This window comes from Galeopterus variegatus, unplaced genomic scaffold, assembly GCF_000696425.1.
Source record: "Galeopterus variegatus unplaced genomic scaffold, G_variegatus-3.0.2 Scaffold17721, whole genome shotgun sequence".
Lineage (NCBI taxonomy): Eukaryota > Metazoa > Chordata > Mammalia > Dermoptera > Cynocephalidae > Galeopterus > Galeopterus variegatus.
In genome coordinates, this window is record NW_007743832.1 from 1 (window position 1) to 16,663 (window position 16,663).

The 16,663-nt window shown below is 37.1% G+C and overlaps 1 protein-coding gene across 1 annotated transcript; it reads left to right on the forward strand.

Annotated features, from left to right (window-relative positions):
* Positions 1-462: 462 nt before the first annotated feature.
* LOC103582747 (polycomb protein EED-like) lies at positions 463-16,521 on the forward strand (the record flags this gene model as incomplete). Its single annotated transcript, XM_008564262.1, is given in 9 exon segments — positions 463-525; positions 4,225-4,429; positions 4,775-4,892; positions 4,894-5,212; positions 9,788-9,940; positions 12,128-12,220; positions 14,465-14,530; positions 15,600-15,725; positions 16,440-16,521. Coding segments are annotated over 9 exon segments (1,225 nt in total), but the record flags the coding sequence as incomplete, so codon positions are not given.
* Between the last annotated feature and the right edge of the window lie 142 nt (positions 16,522-16,663).

Consider the following 16,663-nt stretch of genomic DNA (forward strand, 5'->3'; position numbering starts at 1 on the left):
TTCTCTCTCTCTCTCTCTCTCTCTCTCTCTCTCTCTCTCTCTCTCTCTCTCTCTCTCTCTAGAACCTTTGTAGGACTGCTGCGTACACTTGTGCAGGTTGTCCATCTAAACAAGGTTTTCCAGCTGAGGGGATGACTGGGGCTGAAATCCAGTTCATGCTCCACTTACAAAGCCTTGTGCGTAGAACAGGGCAGTATCAACTTGGTGGAAGGGAATTTTTTTTTTTTGGTCCTTTTTGAGACCGGCCGCACCGCGCTCAGCCAGTGAGCACTGTGAGTGCATCCGTCATCCCTATATCGGATCCGAACCCGCGGCGGGAGCGCTGCTGCGCTCCCAGCGCTGCACTCTCCCGAGTGCGCCACAGGCTCGGCCCTGGAAGGGATTTTTTTAAAAAAAATTATTTTAATTCATCAAAGGCATTATATCCTTCCAAGTTGTACCCACTCTGGGCTGTTTCTCCCTATGGCGGTGCCTTTTAAAGAACAACACAAAGATTCCGTGTGGACTAGCAGCAGCCCTAACCTGGTAGTTCCCCTTCATACCACTTACCACGGTTATATTTCTACATTTATTTGGTGATTATTTGGTTAATGTTTGTTTCTCCCACTACACAATAAGCTCTATAACAGCAGGAACCTGTCTGGTTTTGCTTATTATCAAATCTCCTCAGCATCTGGAACAGTGCCTGGCACATAGTGGGTACTCAGTAATATTTGCTAAATACGTGAGATTTTTTTTTTAAATGCTGGAAGAATATTAGGCTTTTTGAAGGTAGAAACTGTCTTATTTTCCCTTTTATTGCCCCCCCAAATTACCATACTGCTTTGCACATAAATGGCATTCAGTAAATTCTTCCTGAGTGACTTCAAAATGTTCAAAGAAACCATATGATATTCTTCTGTTCATAGAAAACTAGATCTGCAGCATATGATTACACATTGCATTAGTGATGATGAACAGCTGCTATTTAAAGGCAGAAGAGACAAAAATGTCGAATGAATGAGAAATAGACTGCAATTGAAATAGAAAGGATTTAATTTAGCTTTTGAAACTCATCTCCCGATATGATGCTTACAGGATACAAGAAGACAATGCCAAGGGAAGCTGTGAATTTTCTTTATGTAGCCAAATGATCGACCAACCACCTACCTGAAGGCTCAGGGATATTTTTTATTGAGTTCTCAACAGACTAAGATGAGATAGATTTTTTTAAAAAATACGTTTTTTTATTTTGGGATAATTTTACAGAAAAGTTGCAAAGACAGTATAGAGAATTCCTATATTACCCGCATCCAGTTTCCTTCATTAACTTACATTACCATGGCACATTGGTCAAAATTAAGAAACTGAAATGTGTACATTACTATTAACTATACTCCAGACTTTTTTGGATTTCCCAAAGTTTCTCCAGTTATAGCCTCTTTATGTCTCAAGTGAGATCGCTTTTTGATGTTCTTTGATAGTATACAAAAAAGATTGTAGGGTCTAAAGACCAAGCTCTGTGAGTAAATCTAGAGCTGCCTAAGTCCTTCCTCCTGAGGTAAAAGTGCTTTAGTTTTCCAATCAACTGAATACAATCCCTAGCTCTGCCACTTAAAAAGCTGTGTATCTTTGGGAAAACTGTTTAGTCATCCCAAGCCTCGGTTTCCTCATTTGTAAAATATGGGTGGTAAGACCCCACCCCAACTCTGATGGTTCCTGAAATCCTTCACAGTAGGAGAATTCAGTGTTGAAAAACTTACGATTTTTAGTAGGTAATTAGACTTTTATATTTATTAAATTAATACTATAAAAGTAGTACTCTATATAGAATACCTGTGATATTTTACATATCTTAAATCAGTGACAAAGACTCTCTCCTTAACCAAACTTTAATCAGGTACCTCTGAGCCTTCTTCTTGAGTAGGTTTTGTCCTTGGGCCCTGTCTTCAGCTTGCCTGCTTCTGTTGTAGCAAGAATTCTGCTGAGTTGGTTTAGAGATAAATCCCCCATCCTTGATCTGATCACCCTTGTCTGTCTTTAGCAAGAATCCCCCTTTCCTTGATGTCTCCTCTTAGTGATTTTCCAACCACTGAGCCCCCAACTCTATTTGCTGTGGATAGGGCGAGACCCCCAAAGAGGGGTCAAGGCTTTAAGCAAGAAAGAACTCAAGAGCAAGTCAAATAGTGAAAGTAGAGAAAAATGTATTAAGAGAAAGCTACTCCACAAAGAAGCTGTCTCTCCTCTGAGATGAGGATAAGACTCCATTATTCCTTAAGCGAAAGCTTTTATAGTCCTTTAAGAGTTACTCAACCATATAGAAAAATACTATTTCTATTCAGCAGTTCATTATTTACGTTGACCAGCGACACAATGAACCCTCAGGTTCTGGATGCCTATGCATGATTAAAGTGCCCCTTTTTAGCAGTACCTCATTCTTTGAGGAAAGGGGCTAAGTCTCATGATCCTTGTCTGACCGGGTTGTTTTTTTTTTTTTAAGTTATGATCAGACAGGTGATTTCCAGTTGCCCTAAAGATGGTTTCACTTTTGTCTCCTGGTCTCAGTCCTTCTACCCTATCTCATACTCTATAAGTCCTCTCTTGTCCTTGCTGAGTCCTGTATTCAAAGCTGAGTCCTATCTCTCTCCCCTATTCCAATAATCTTATTTATTTATTTATTGCGGCTGGCCAGTGCAAGGATCCGAACCTTTGACTTTTGTGTTATATTCCAATAGTCTTGAAACCTATCAAAACAGTCCTCATTGAGGGCTTTCTTGCCATTTTAACAAGTTTTAGAATAATTTTTTCTTTAACAGTAATAATGAATAGGAACTAATTTCCATTTATCAGAAAAATTTAAAGAATAATCCCTCCAAGTTTTAATAAGACTCTTTAATATATTTTTGCTTTGTTACAGATAACATGAATGCTGCAAGGCATTTTCTACCCATATGTGTCCAACTGTTCAGCACTTTTCTAATTTTATTACTAGAGGTCGACTCCCACTTCCCAGCTCCCACTGATTCCACATGCACAGAGTAATTTGGATTTGAAATGCTTTAGTTATTATCCTCTACTTGTAGAGTTATATTTGACAAACGTCCTTCCCAACAAAGGGGAGTATGTCCATCTCTGCCAGTGAAAACCTTGTCTCATCCCTCTCTCACCAACTGAGGACTGGCAGTTTAGACGTGTTCAACAATAACTGCAATTATTATTGTTAAGACCTGCACTTCAATTTTTTCCAGCTTCCTCACTTTTCCTAAGTCTTCATTGCAAAAACCTCTTATTCTACCCTTGCTTTTCTCATTCTGAACCGAGAGTTCTCTCCTTATCTCCAAAAGCAAGAGTAACTTGCAATCTGCCTATAGTGAAACTGGTATTCTTGCTGTAAAGGCATCGTACGGAAGTAATTCAAGTGTACTAGAATTTTATGAATGGGGCACACTAGAGAGGTTATCCACTAAGTGATGTAAGTAGGTCTAAAACAGAAAATACATAGAGTATCAAGTAGGTGCTCAGGAAATGTTAGGTCTCTTCCTACCTCCTCATTTTTACATCTGAGGACACTAAGGTCCAGAAAGATAAATAGTCACAACTACGTTCTAAAAAGGAGGGAGGAAGGCTAACCAGTTAGCTCACTCGATAGATGGTGGTGCTGACAACACCAAAGTCAACGGTTCTGATCTCCTTACCGGCCAGCCACCGCAGATAAAAAACAAAAAATTAAAAGGGGGGAGGGGAGACTGTACTTTGTTTTTTGTCAACATTCTCCTTTTCCTGCTGCTCATTCAGTTACACGGCTTAATGATCCATCTAACAAATCTACTAAGGCTCAGCAATATATTTTGCACCTGTCAGGAGCCCAGATATGGTAACAGAGACAAATATGTTGGTGAAGTATTAACAATTTTGTTGTCTTCCCCTAAAAATTTAGTGTATCTGATATGCAAAAAAATTTTTTTAAATTAAAAAAAAATAACAAACCCAAAATTTGTCCGTCGTTTAAGTCTCACACTCTCATACATAGATGGAGATTACCACTGATTTATAGGCCTTGGCGTTGTCCAGGGCCTTGCGAATCCCTTAGCAGTTAAAAAGAGCACTTGGGTTGTAACTCACTGGAGTCTAGAATCATGTAATTTTAGGATATTTCTACTTAAACCTTAACCAATATTGGCACCAACTGGACGAGGATAAATCATTCATCGCAATAAATATTCATCAGAATAAATACTCGACAAGAATTCAGGGCGCATCCAGAGACTACGATTTCGCAGCGCTTTGAAATCCATCCGGGGCTGCGAAAACCCAGTAGAAGACTACCTGGCTCAGCAAACAAGATTTCGAAAAGAGGAGGGGCCTGGTCTTGACAACCCTGCGCGAACATACGCCTCAGCGCATGCGCATCTCTTGTGGGTGCCTTCCATTTGCTACGTGGGGGAGGCAGGTGGGCAGCCGTCTACATTTTTTGAGTTTCTATCCTCAGACAAAAACTAGGTTGTGAATAGTTCCATGAATAATGTGGAAGCATTAACCTCTAAGCTGGACAGTAAGGACATTTGGCATACACAGCTAAAGCAAGAAGTGACTTCTCGTATCTTCCCCCGTCCCTGGGTACATTGGTGGTCTAGTCCATTCCACAGACTCGCTGCCTTGCAGCGGGTCGAAGATCGAAGGATTGGGCCAATTGCGGCTGAAACGTCTTTGGAAGGAGGAAGGGGGTGAGGGAATATACCTTTGAGTTCTGCCTCTTCTTTTCGAGGCGGTGGTGGGAAAGGGTGACATACTAAATACTGCTCTCTTAAGCCAACGGATCATACGTCTCCGTGCAAATTGCCGGGAGGGCGGCGGGAAAAGGGCAAGACGAGAGTAGGGAAGGGCAAAGACTCAGGAAGCCGCGCGGGAGGGCGCGCGAGCGCGCCCCTTTTTCAGCAGTGTGGCGGGGTCGCACGCACGCCCGCCTCGGCGGCTGGGCGCAATTTGCGACAGTGGGGGGAGCGGTGGAGGTGGCGGCGGCAGCGGCAGCTTTGCGGCAAGCTCCGGCCGGGCTTGCTTGACGGCGGTGTGGCGGAGGCCCCGCCCGAGGCGGCAGGAACCTGGAGGGAGGCGGAGGAATATGTCCGAGAGGGAAGTGCCGACAGCGCCGGCGGGAATAGACATGCCTGCAGCTAAGAAGCAGAAGCTGAGCAGCGACGAGAACAGCAACCCGGACCTCTCTGGAGATGAGAATGTGAGTGCAGCCCTGAGCAGTCGTGGGGACTCTGGAGTGGAAGTTTTAAGTTCTTTTAAAACTAGACGCGGGGGCGGGCGGCTGCTGTGGGGGGAGGGAGAGGTGTCACCCTCTACTCAGGAAAACGCGGGCGTGCAGGAGAAAATCGAACTTGTCTCTGTGCGGATTTTGAGCCGGGGCCAAGGGCAAGCAGAAACTTGGCCGAGAGTGGTTTAAGTGATTTTGTGGGTCTGAGAGGTCTGCTTCTGGGACTTCTGCGTGTGAATGGGGCGTGTTTGGGGCCTTGGGGAGATTTAGAGGAGAGTGCACATCTGAGATTCCAGTAGTTTAAAAGGCATGTTAGAGATTTTTCTAAGAAATTTGGAGGGAGGGGGCAGTTTGTTAGGGACTCTTTTAGAAGAGTTTGGGGGCCGTGTCACTCTTAGACCCCTTAGAATCTTCAGGATGGAAAGTATAGGTTTTCTACTTAATGGGTTTGGGTGACTTTTTAAAAGGGGGTTTTGTGTCTGCTCCTGTCCTGTCCGTGGAGACGGAGTGTGCCTTAGCGTCGCCTTTTCTGTAGGAGTAGCAGAATTGAGAGGGTCGGCTTCTAACTTGGAGGGGGAACAACCTTTGAGGAAGAAATGTGAGGGGATGGATTCAGCTTTGAAAGTTGTTACTTAAGGTAAAGGGGACGACCTGGAAGACTTTAGGCAACGGTGGTAAAGGCAGGTGTACTAGGCGTGGGCTCGTGGCTTCGGCAACTGTGAGGCGTTTTGGAATGAGATTTTTTTTAAAGCTCTGAATGGATATGGTAATCAACTAGTCCCGACAGTTAACCCAACTGTGTTTAAGAGACTCGGCAGCAGTAACCGAATTGACATTAGTAACTTTTCAGTTTTATGTTATAAGTAGATATCCAATAACGTCAGCGAAATGCCGTGACAATTCATTCAAAGATATTACTCCAAAATGTGAACACTTTTCTCCCGATATATGGCAACAACTTCTGAATGTCTTTTTTAATCCTTTAAGTGTTTTAGAAGAGTGGTGTTATGTTCTTAATTTTCTGAATTTGGCTAGTTTCAGGAATAAATGTTAAATCTCACACATTCAATTCCTAAGTTCTACATCATAAACACTGACCGAAGCACATATGTGGCATGGTGTCATGACAGAGATTTTCACTGAAGAGAAGAGAAAGGATTCTTTTTGCAGAGAGAAGAAAGGTATTTTGGGGATTGTTAGTTTGTGGGATCCTGGACTTGGGTCTTAAATGTTACTGTAAATCTTTTTTTTTCTTGCTGTTTGTGCTCCCCAATCTCACTGTGTATGATGGCCTAGAATTTTTGGTCCTCTTCATGCCTGTCCTTGGAGCCTTTTAATTTTATTTCTGCCTTTTCTTTAATTTCTCTAGGCAGATTAGACTAGCAATAAAGAGCACAGATGCTGTATTCAGGTATTAGGTTAAAATCCCCACTCTACTAACTGGTTGTTTGACCATGAGCAACGTAGTTGAACTAGTTGCCTCAGTTTTTTACTTTTAAAATGAAGATAATGGTATTTACCTCAGGGGGTATTGGTGAGGATTAAATAAGATAATATAAGTAACAGGCTTAGAAGAGTGCTTTCAGTGCCCTAATGAATCCTGTGGAGTCTTTTCAGAATGACATTTTTAAATGCACAAAATATAGGTATATAAGGTTACAAGCAAAATAAATTACAAAATTGTAAAATACGTTATAAAAATATTTTAAAAACAAATTTTCTAGATGTAGTAATATATGTGCTTTAAGTAACAAGATCTGTAGCAAGTAGCAGTGGGTCTGATAGTAGTGATGGACATAAAAAAATTTTCCAGATCTTCAGCAAGTACAAAGATACAAAAATACCTGATTTCTATTGGTGACAAAGTCACAACTGCAGTAACATTAGTATGTATGTTGCGTATATTATAATAGAAGGAAGTGTTAAATTTCAGTTAAAGGTGGTGAAAATTAAGATGCAAATTTTTTTTTTTAACAGGCCCTCTGAATTCCATCCAAGGACCCTGATCTAGGATGTAGGTTAGGGAAGGCAGTACGGAACACTGTATAAAAGTGAGTTCAGAAAAAACTGACAAGGGCAGTGGTTTTACTCTTGAGGGAGCTGAATAATGACAAAAGAAGGGCAAAGGCAGGTGGGGGAAGAATGTGTTTTTGAGTTGGAATTAAAGTAACCTGAGCAGTTGCTACTGTTTAAGTGAGTCAAAGAATTGAAAGGACTTGTTTTAAATTCATTGTATATATTATCTGCCATTTGATCAGTCTTTTTAAGCTTATATGACTACAGAGTAGTTAGCTTTTGGAAGAGTACTAATGCGTTGCCTTGGTACTAAGATCAGAGGGCTGAATCTGGAGACTTGTCTTTTGCTTATGTTACCTGTGGCAAGATTAGGTACAAATTACTATTTCTGTGTCTATTTCTTTGTTGGGCAAATAAAGGCAATAGTACCCCATCTGTTGTACAGTATCATCCTGTATTTTGAGGAAGGGCTAGGGTGAAAGTCAGCCAGTACACATATTAGATACTCAGCAACGATTTGATTTTGTGACTATATTACCTTTCCATTTGATTCTGTCTTGATTTGCCTTTGGAGGAGATAGGTAAATTAAGTGATCAGAGTGGAATATGTAGTGTGCCCTCTGATTGATAGTGTTTTGTGTGGCCTCTTTATTGACAGTTCATTGTTTAGCCAGAAGGTAAAGAAGCTGGTGTATAAATGTCTAAGAGTTTTAATTATTTTATTTCTCTAAAAGGTAATTTTTTAGGAAAAAAGGTAAGTGAACACGTGTTAAAAATGTTATTTTACTCTCACGAGGGAACCAGGCAAATGTTTATAACTGGTTGACTCAGAAAAGTCAAAATTATACAAATTTATATGGAGTAAAGGAATGTAGAGATGAATTGCATATGGAAACATTTTTTTCCATTGAGTGGAATAGAAGACATTTTGAACCTCTACTGTGGAGAGAAAATTTGCGTGTCTGTCAGTTGTCTAAAAAGAGTTGTACGGTAGCTCAAAGACAATGAAGAGGGCTATAATCTGAAAATTTGGAAGGGTGTGCTATAAATAATGCCATAGTTTTTCATTGAGACACACAATTGTTTTCTACACTCGATCTTGACTATGTAAATACAACTGAAAGATGGGGAGAAATAAGGAGAGAGAAAAACTGGGATTTCAATCTAGGAACCCACCTTTAAAATTTTACATTTTCTGTTTCTACAAAGACTAATTACATTTACATTAAATTACATTAAAAAAATTTTTTTGAGCACCTGCTGTGTGCCGCGTATTCACTTTATTCCTATTTTGTCTAGATAATTAGTATACTGCAGAATAGTGTGTTTTTTTAAAAAGCATTTCATTTTAGAGCCATTTGAAGTTTTGAACACCGCAAAGAACTGTATAATACCATATTGTTTTTAAGTGAATTAATATGATTTTTTTTTATATGCCTTTTGACACTCTAGTTAATTTTTAACCTCCTGTAATATCATAAAACCAGCTTTAGGAAGCAATAATTTAGAAATAGCCCCTAAGGCAGTGTTTCCTAGACTGTGTTCTAACAGATGTTAATAGGCAGGCACTGCATGGAAAAAAGGCTTCCTCTGGAATGAATTTAGTAACTACTGCCCTAAGGTCATATGTTTAAATAAATCTCTTTATTCCAAAGAAGACATTGGAATCCATAATCAGAGGAGGCAGTGAAATCCTCTTCTGAGATTAAAGGGCCATTAATATATCTTCTGGACTGGAGATAAAGTATAAATTAGGAGAAATTTCAAGGTTTCCTGCAGTCATTTCTGTATTTGGAAGGATTTTACTTTAACTATGGAGTTTCTGTAGTTGTTAATAGATGAGTCTTACTATTAATTTAGAGCTATGAGGCAGATTTCACTTGTAAATAGCACTAAATATTTAGGACTTAAAAAATTCTTAATGGTTTGTGTTATAAATAAGCAGAATTTGAATAGCAGGTTTTTTAAAACATCTAAAGTAGGAAAATGCTTGTTAAACTACATCTAAAGTAGGAAGTTCCTGCCTCAAATGGCCACCCACTCCCACGCTCCAAACTGAGCAACAGCCAGATGAATTATGAAGACATGTAGATCAGTCAGATTTAGGAGTCACAGCTTTGGGTTTGAATACCAGCCAGCAACCCTTACCAGCAAGAGACCAGTTAGGCTTTCTTAACAGCATTTCCTTATCTAATAATACCTTCTGTGAAGAGCTGTGAAGATTAAATGATCCAGTGTATTAAAGTGGCTGACACAGACCAGTACCTTATTATTTAAAGACAAGATTACTTTTCTGTTATCATTCTGATCAGTATTTTTTTTTTCACTTTTGCTGTAATATAAAATATCTACAAAAATTCTAGTCCGTAGCTAGTTTACTTTTTATCCTTATTTGGAAGCAAGAATAAATTTTTCCATTTTTTGCAGAAATATCTTCATTTAGTTCAGTTAGCATCATCCCAGTACACAGTCATTTGGTGCTAAATACAGTTTTGCTATTTCATGTAATTTTTCCCAATTTACTGCTTACAGGATGATGCTGTCAGTATAGAAAGTGGTACAAACACTGAACGCCCTGATACACCTACAAATACGCCAAATGCACCTGGAAGGAAAAGTTGGGGAAAGGGAAAATGGAAGTCAAAGAAATGCAAATATTCTTTCAAATGTGTAAATAGTCTCAAGGTATGTGCAAAGAAGACAGAACCTGTGGGTTGAGTGCTAGGCTTCAGCATTATTTCTCAGCAGTACACATTTTATACTCAAGATACTCTGTCAAGTTTAAAATATTTAAAGTTACAGTGTTTTGAAGTTCTTTTTGGTAATTCAGGCTGTGTATTTATTATAATCCATCCCATGTTTTTTTTTTTTTGTTGTTGTTGTTCTCTTTTGTTGTTTTAATTTAAATGTGTAACACTGAATATTGCAGACTGGTTTGTTTTACTTTTTGTATTAAGTAAAAGATTTTGAGAAATGTTACTCTTTATATGTTGGTAAAACTTAAAAAACATAAGCCACTTCTGGCACCAGTTATTAGAAAGAACTGAATGGGACTCATTAACTTTGAGTCACTGTAAATTGAAACAGATGTCTTATTTTGTACAGTTTTTGAAACTTTAACACTTGTTCTTTGTTTTATTTGTAATTGTTTTCAGAGAAAAAGACATGAACTTTTAAAAACTTTTGTATTCAATATTTGGGGAAAACAAGGGGTTGTTTATTTAAATTACTGTTTCCTTGACTGGCTGGTTAGCTCAGTTTGTTAGAGTGTGGTGCTGTTAACACCAAGGTTGTCTGGGGTTTGATCCTTGTACCAGCCATCAAAGAAAAAAAAAACAAAACTACTGTGTCCTCAACGGTATTTTTATTTACTATACAAAAAGTATTACTGATGTTTGATTAAGATGTTTTCTTTTGGGCCGGCACGGTAGTGTGCCACTTGGGAGCGCGGTGGCGCTCCCGCTGAGGGTTCGGATCCCACATACAGACTGGTTCCCGCTCACTGGCTGAGCGGGGAGCGGGTGCAACACCGAGGGTTGCGATCCCGTTGCCGGTCCTGGTCCGGTACGGGCGCGACACTGAGGGTTGCGATCCGTTGCCGGACACGAAAAAAGACAAAAAGGAAAAAAAAAAAAGATGTTTTCTTTTATATATATATCCACTTTCTGTTTTTTTTAATTTGAGGTTATTTTTCCTATTCTGAGAAAAAATGTACATTACATTATCTCATACATATGTAAATTAAAACCTTTTCTAAATATCTAAATATACCCTTAGCTGAAGTTTTGGGAAAGCATAAGAAGCTATGGCCATATGACATTTTCCTTAGTGTCAAAAAATTTGGTGTTCAGTGTGTCTCATTATACCTCCATAAAAGGAGAGAAATTAATTTCAGCATATTAAAAAAGAAGGCAAAGTATCCATTATAGTTTAATGTTAATATTTACTTAGGTTAACCTATTACTTTTAAGTACTATATCTGGAAGATGTTTTAAACTACCATTTAAATATTTCAAAAGCCTAAAGCTGATGTTTTTCAAATGATAAAATAAAAGTTGTTACACTTTAAAAGTGAAAACAGTGCTTTAAAGTGAACATGAAAGTTAGTGTTAAATGCCAGGTTGTTAGTAAAATCCTAAAGCTGAAAAATAACTTGGTGAATAAAAGTGAATAATTGTTTTTTGTGTATCTCCTTATATATAGCCTCTTTATTAACTGTGAAGTTACAGTCCACCCTCGCCCCCCAGTATTCATTATAAAACCTCTTGGGATATTTTTCTTTTAAGACCCAAATCCAGGATTATTTAAAGTTGTTTCAACAGGACTAATAGAAAGCAATGATTTAAGTGGATTCTGTTACGTTTCACTTTACAAGGGAAAAATTAAGCCTAATAAAATTTAGCAAATGCCAAAGGAGATACATTACCTCTTGAAGGCCATTTGCTAGTTTCCTATTTCAGAACAATAAATTGTGTCCTTATGGCCCAAGAGGTTAAATATGTCTACCAAAATTATCTAGTATAAACTATACTAGCTTAGCGTAAACTAGTATAAACAATAATATGATTCAGAAGAATATGGTTGGGTTTAAGATAATAAAAGGCAAATATCAAAATGTTTTCATAGATAAGTAGACGTTACCTAACCTGTGGTTTAAGTATTTGATGGTTGTAAAAGTTGATCATACATGATATTTAAAATGTAAAAACTGGACTAGTAGATATCTTTTTAGTGTCAAAAGTCAGCTTATATATGATACACAAAATAATAGATTGCATTTTGGAAAAAAGTTAAAAGGGGCAAGTTTAGTTTACTGCCATTCTTTGGTTTCTAAGATATATTTATTTTTCTTATTTTATGATTATTTTATAGGAAGATCATAACCAGCCATTGTTTGGAGTTCAATTTAACTGGCACAGTAAAGAAGGAGATCCATTAGTGTTTGCAACTGTAGGAAGCAACAGAGTGAGTGTTCAGGGGTCTGTTTGACATTGGCTTGATTATTGAATTATCTAGTGTTAATATCACATTGAATCATTTGATATGATTTTCAAGTAAATTTTGTATAGCTGGTTAATTTTTTTTATATGAGAGTGAAGCTGTCTAAGAATTGTCAAATTAAAACTAGTATTTGTGACTGAAAATATGTCTTTATTTAATATATTTCTCCCAGTTGTTCATGAAACAGGTTTTATATTTATCTTTATCAGTATTTTGAGTGGTTGAAAGAATTGACTTTCCTTTTTTTGTAACGTTATTGTTATTTATTCAAATAGGAGAAGAAGTTTGTGGTTTTTAAAAATAATGTAATTAGTTGTTCTGTAAATAAAAGCATAAACCCAGGGAATTTCAATAGTTATTGAAAATATTTTAATTATTTGCAATAAACATTTGTTTGAGTTTGCTTTTAAGGAAGTCAGAAGTGTCTTGAACTGAGAGAAATGGGTGGAGAGAACCATGCTGGCACATTTAACATAAACCATTATTTAACTTTTTAGTTAAATGAGGTGCTGAACAGGTGGATTGCAAAGATTTGTTAATTCATTTCATTCACTTCTAAATGAGTGGAGAATAGGAAGATTCCCTAGTGCTTTTTAGGGAATTTGGAGAGTATTCTGTTAAAAGTTAAAATTACTTCAGGGAAAAATTGTCCTCTTAAGTCTTTATTAGCTAACATTCTAGTAATCTGTTTAGTACTGTTCTAGGAGTTAAGAGTAACAGCATAGAAATAGGTTGGTATATTCAGAGAAAGAAATATGGAGGAAATAGACTAATTGGATATGAGTTGATGATAAAAGTCACTTCCTCTACGCTCAACATACAGGGGAAACAGGTGAATCTGAGATGTTCCATCAATTACTTTGAGTAAAATAATATTTTATGCTTCTTAAGTAATTGTGCTAAGATTTTTAGAGAAATGCATGATTTTTAATGCACACTACTAGTTTCCTGTATTTATTTCTGTTTCATACTGTTCCTATTCTGTTCTCAGTCAAAATTAACTTTCAGTATTTTTTAAATGTTTGTATATTTCCAAGCTTTTTTTCTTTTCTAAAAGTTTGAGAATCGTAGGAATGCATATCCATTCACTCTGGGCTAGACCTTTCTATTCGTGTTTTCTAAATAGTCAAATTTAGCTTTATGTAGTTTTTCCTGGGCACTCTTTTAAGAAAGTTTTAATTACATTTTAGGCTCTGGTGCTTTTACTATTTGACAAAGTTATTGAAGTTCTGAGTATTTGAAAGTTAACATTGGTGTTTATAACAGAGGACAGCAAGGTTTTTTTGATGTTCAGCCAAACATAGGTTGTGTGATATGTAGCCTGCTTATAGTTTAGTTTCTAAATTCTTTGAAACAACAATTCACAGGAAACGTGGTGTAGTTTCAAGAAAATTTTGAGGGTTTTTTTGTAGTTGGGAACGTAGCCCATTAATTAATTCTGAATCCACTTTTAAGACATTACTGTAAACCTGTGATAATACATCACCATTTAGCCGTGGTAGTACCAGCATTGGTATAATCTATGCTTATTGTACAAATTGTGCATTATAAGCAATGTAATGCTTATTGCAGTGTTCTAGGCCAAGAAAAGAATCCGTATTCTCATTTAAAATGATATTGAAGGGTGTTATATAGTTTATTGAATTATAAAAAGACCTGCTCTTAGTATTTCTTTAAAGGGAAGAAAAAGGAAAACGTCACCTAGTTAGCAGCCTTATAAAGAATATTGTGAGAATATTAGAGGAAAGGGCCACTATACAGAGGAAAGTTAACGTTTGATTAGCCATATCCGTGAAAATAATTCATTATTAGACAAATTGTAGAATTTTTAAATGTGTAACTAAAACCTAAGTGATTTAAAACTACCCCAAAACTTTTTTATAATGAATTTAATTAAAGGGTGATAAACCACAATTCCTTTGGGGTTTCAGCATTATTCATTTTGAAGAGTTGGTGCAATTATGTGGATGAAATATATAAGTTTACAAGATTGGAAATAGAAACTGTTATTACTACAGTATTTATAATATCTGGATATTATATAAAACATGGACTTTATAATGGTTTCTTTAAATTGAAAGGAGCTATTTTAAAGCAATAGTTTCTGTAGTATCTTTAAGATATAATTATATCTTAAAACATGTTTAAAAGCTGAAGAGAATATGTTTCGATACCTGATGAAATATACTGTATTTTTGTTTCCATTAGGTTACCTTATATGAATGTCATTCACAAGGAGAAATCCGGTTGTTGCAATCTTATGTGGATGCTGATGTATCCTTTCCTGGGTTTTTGATATCTTTGGTCAAAGAAATTTATTTTCAATAAGTACACCATGACTATCCTAAATTGATTTCCTGAAGTTATTGTCCTTTCTTAACTTTAGCCAGTGCTATTCCTTCACTATCACTACCACCCAAGAGAATCCTGGTATCTAGTTTTCCCCAGTTTTAGAAATCTATTGTGGGGTGAACGTGGTGGTGGGTGCAAGTGGCTAGAGAGATGAGCATTAGAAATCCAGTAATAGAAAATGTTAGCAGAGACTAGCTAAACCCTTCTGTTTCTTTGACTTTGCCTAGGATTTTATCATTTCCTTGGCATTATAATGATGAACTTGAGTTAATCGGAAGCTCTGAAGCTGTGACAGGCAGTCGGGCAGTCATTCCGAGTACTCAATGAACAAAGCCTAGAGGGAAAAATTAAACGTGCAGTTTAGGAAATAAAATATTGCAAAACATGGGTTCATAAAGAAAAGGAAAAATTCAAAAAGCCAAGGGGTTAGAGCAGCTAAAGCTGCTAAGATATTTCTTCCAGATCCATTTGAAAAACTTAGTAAGCAAGACAAGGCAAAGACATTGTCTTCTCTAGATGATAAGGAAAGAAGTGACCTGTTGCCATATTGGGAAGCTCTCATGCAAAAATATGATGGAAAACTGAGTAGTCATTCATTTTTATTTAGGTATTTATAGTCAGAAATATAGGAATAGAGGAGTTGTTAGCAATCTACATCCTGTGTACTGGCCACCTTTTGGGGTTTTTGGTTTGTTTTTTACATAGTTTATCGGAACACAGCCTTCTCTATTTGTTTACATATTGTCTGTGGCTGTTTTGGCATTACAGTGATAGAGTTGAGAAGTTATACAAACAAATAACAAACAAAATAGATTGGAGGGACTGGTTTTGTTTGATTATTTGGCGTGGATTTTACACCTAAAATCATTGTATATATGTGGTTGTATAAAGAAAACTAAGAAATTTAGCAATTCTTTGGAGGTTTCTGTGAATTTTAATCATTGACATAATTATTTTTCAAAAACAATAATTCTTAACTATGGCATCCTAGGCTGATGAAAACTTTTACACTTGTGCGTGGACGTATGATAGCAATACAAGCCATCCTCTGCTAGCTGTAGCTGGATCTAGAGGCATAATTAGGATAATTAATCCCATAACAATGCAGTGTATAAAGGTGGGTTTTCTGGTTAAATTGTAGATCTTCTTTTGAATGTACACCTGTGAAAAGTTGTCATATTGAATTTGAAACTAATGGAATTGATGACTGTAAAATTTCTGATTTGTTTTGTACTTTGCTTATCACTTTCTTTAGATAAGTCTTTTGACTTTCGTCATATTTGGGTAATGTAAATTAAGGAATAAGTGGGAAAATGTTAATATTTGCAGTGTTTTCTTTTTAAATCATTTCCCTCCTTCGACCTTGCCTTGCTTTGGTTTGCTTTGGTTTGCTTTGGGAGTCTCTAAAGGAACAATAACTGAAGAGTGAGTTCATTTTCTAAAACTCCCAAACTGGGGGGTGTAGAGTTAAGAGCACCTTGTAATGAACTGAATGGTGAAGGCTGGGAAGTTGTTATGAAGACAAGTTTTACACATCACTTTAATCAGCTGTTTTTAACCCCGGGGGTACATTGGAATCACCTGAGGGTCTTTTAAACACTACCCATACCTGAGCCTCTGCTAATCCAAGCAAATCAGAATATCTGCAGGTGGGACTTCAGCATCTTTTTTTTTCTTCATGTTTGTTGGGTGATTTTAATATGCAGCCAAGGTTGAGAACCACTACTTTACGTGAAACTATTTTTCCATTCCCTTAAGATTTGTTGAAGAGAATTTATTGATTTGGGGATATGAAGCTTGAAATGTTTTAAATGTTTTAAATTTATTGTAGCACTATGTTGGCCATGGAAATGCTATCAATGAGCTGAAATTCCACCCAAGAGATCCAAATCTTCTCCTGTCAGTAAGTAAAGGTAAGAGAAGCAGGTGTTTCTAGTCCTACTTATTTGGGAATAATTTTTTCTAGGGGACAAATAGTGTTCGAAAGAAAAAAAATCCAAATTAGGGCCGGCCCGGTGGCGCACTGGATAGTGCGCCGCTTGGGAAGCGCGGTGG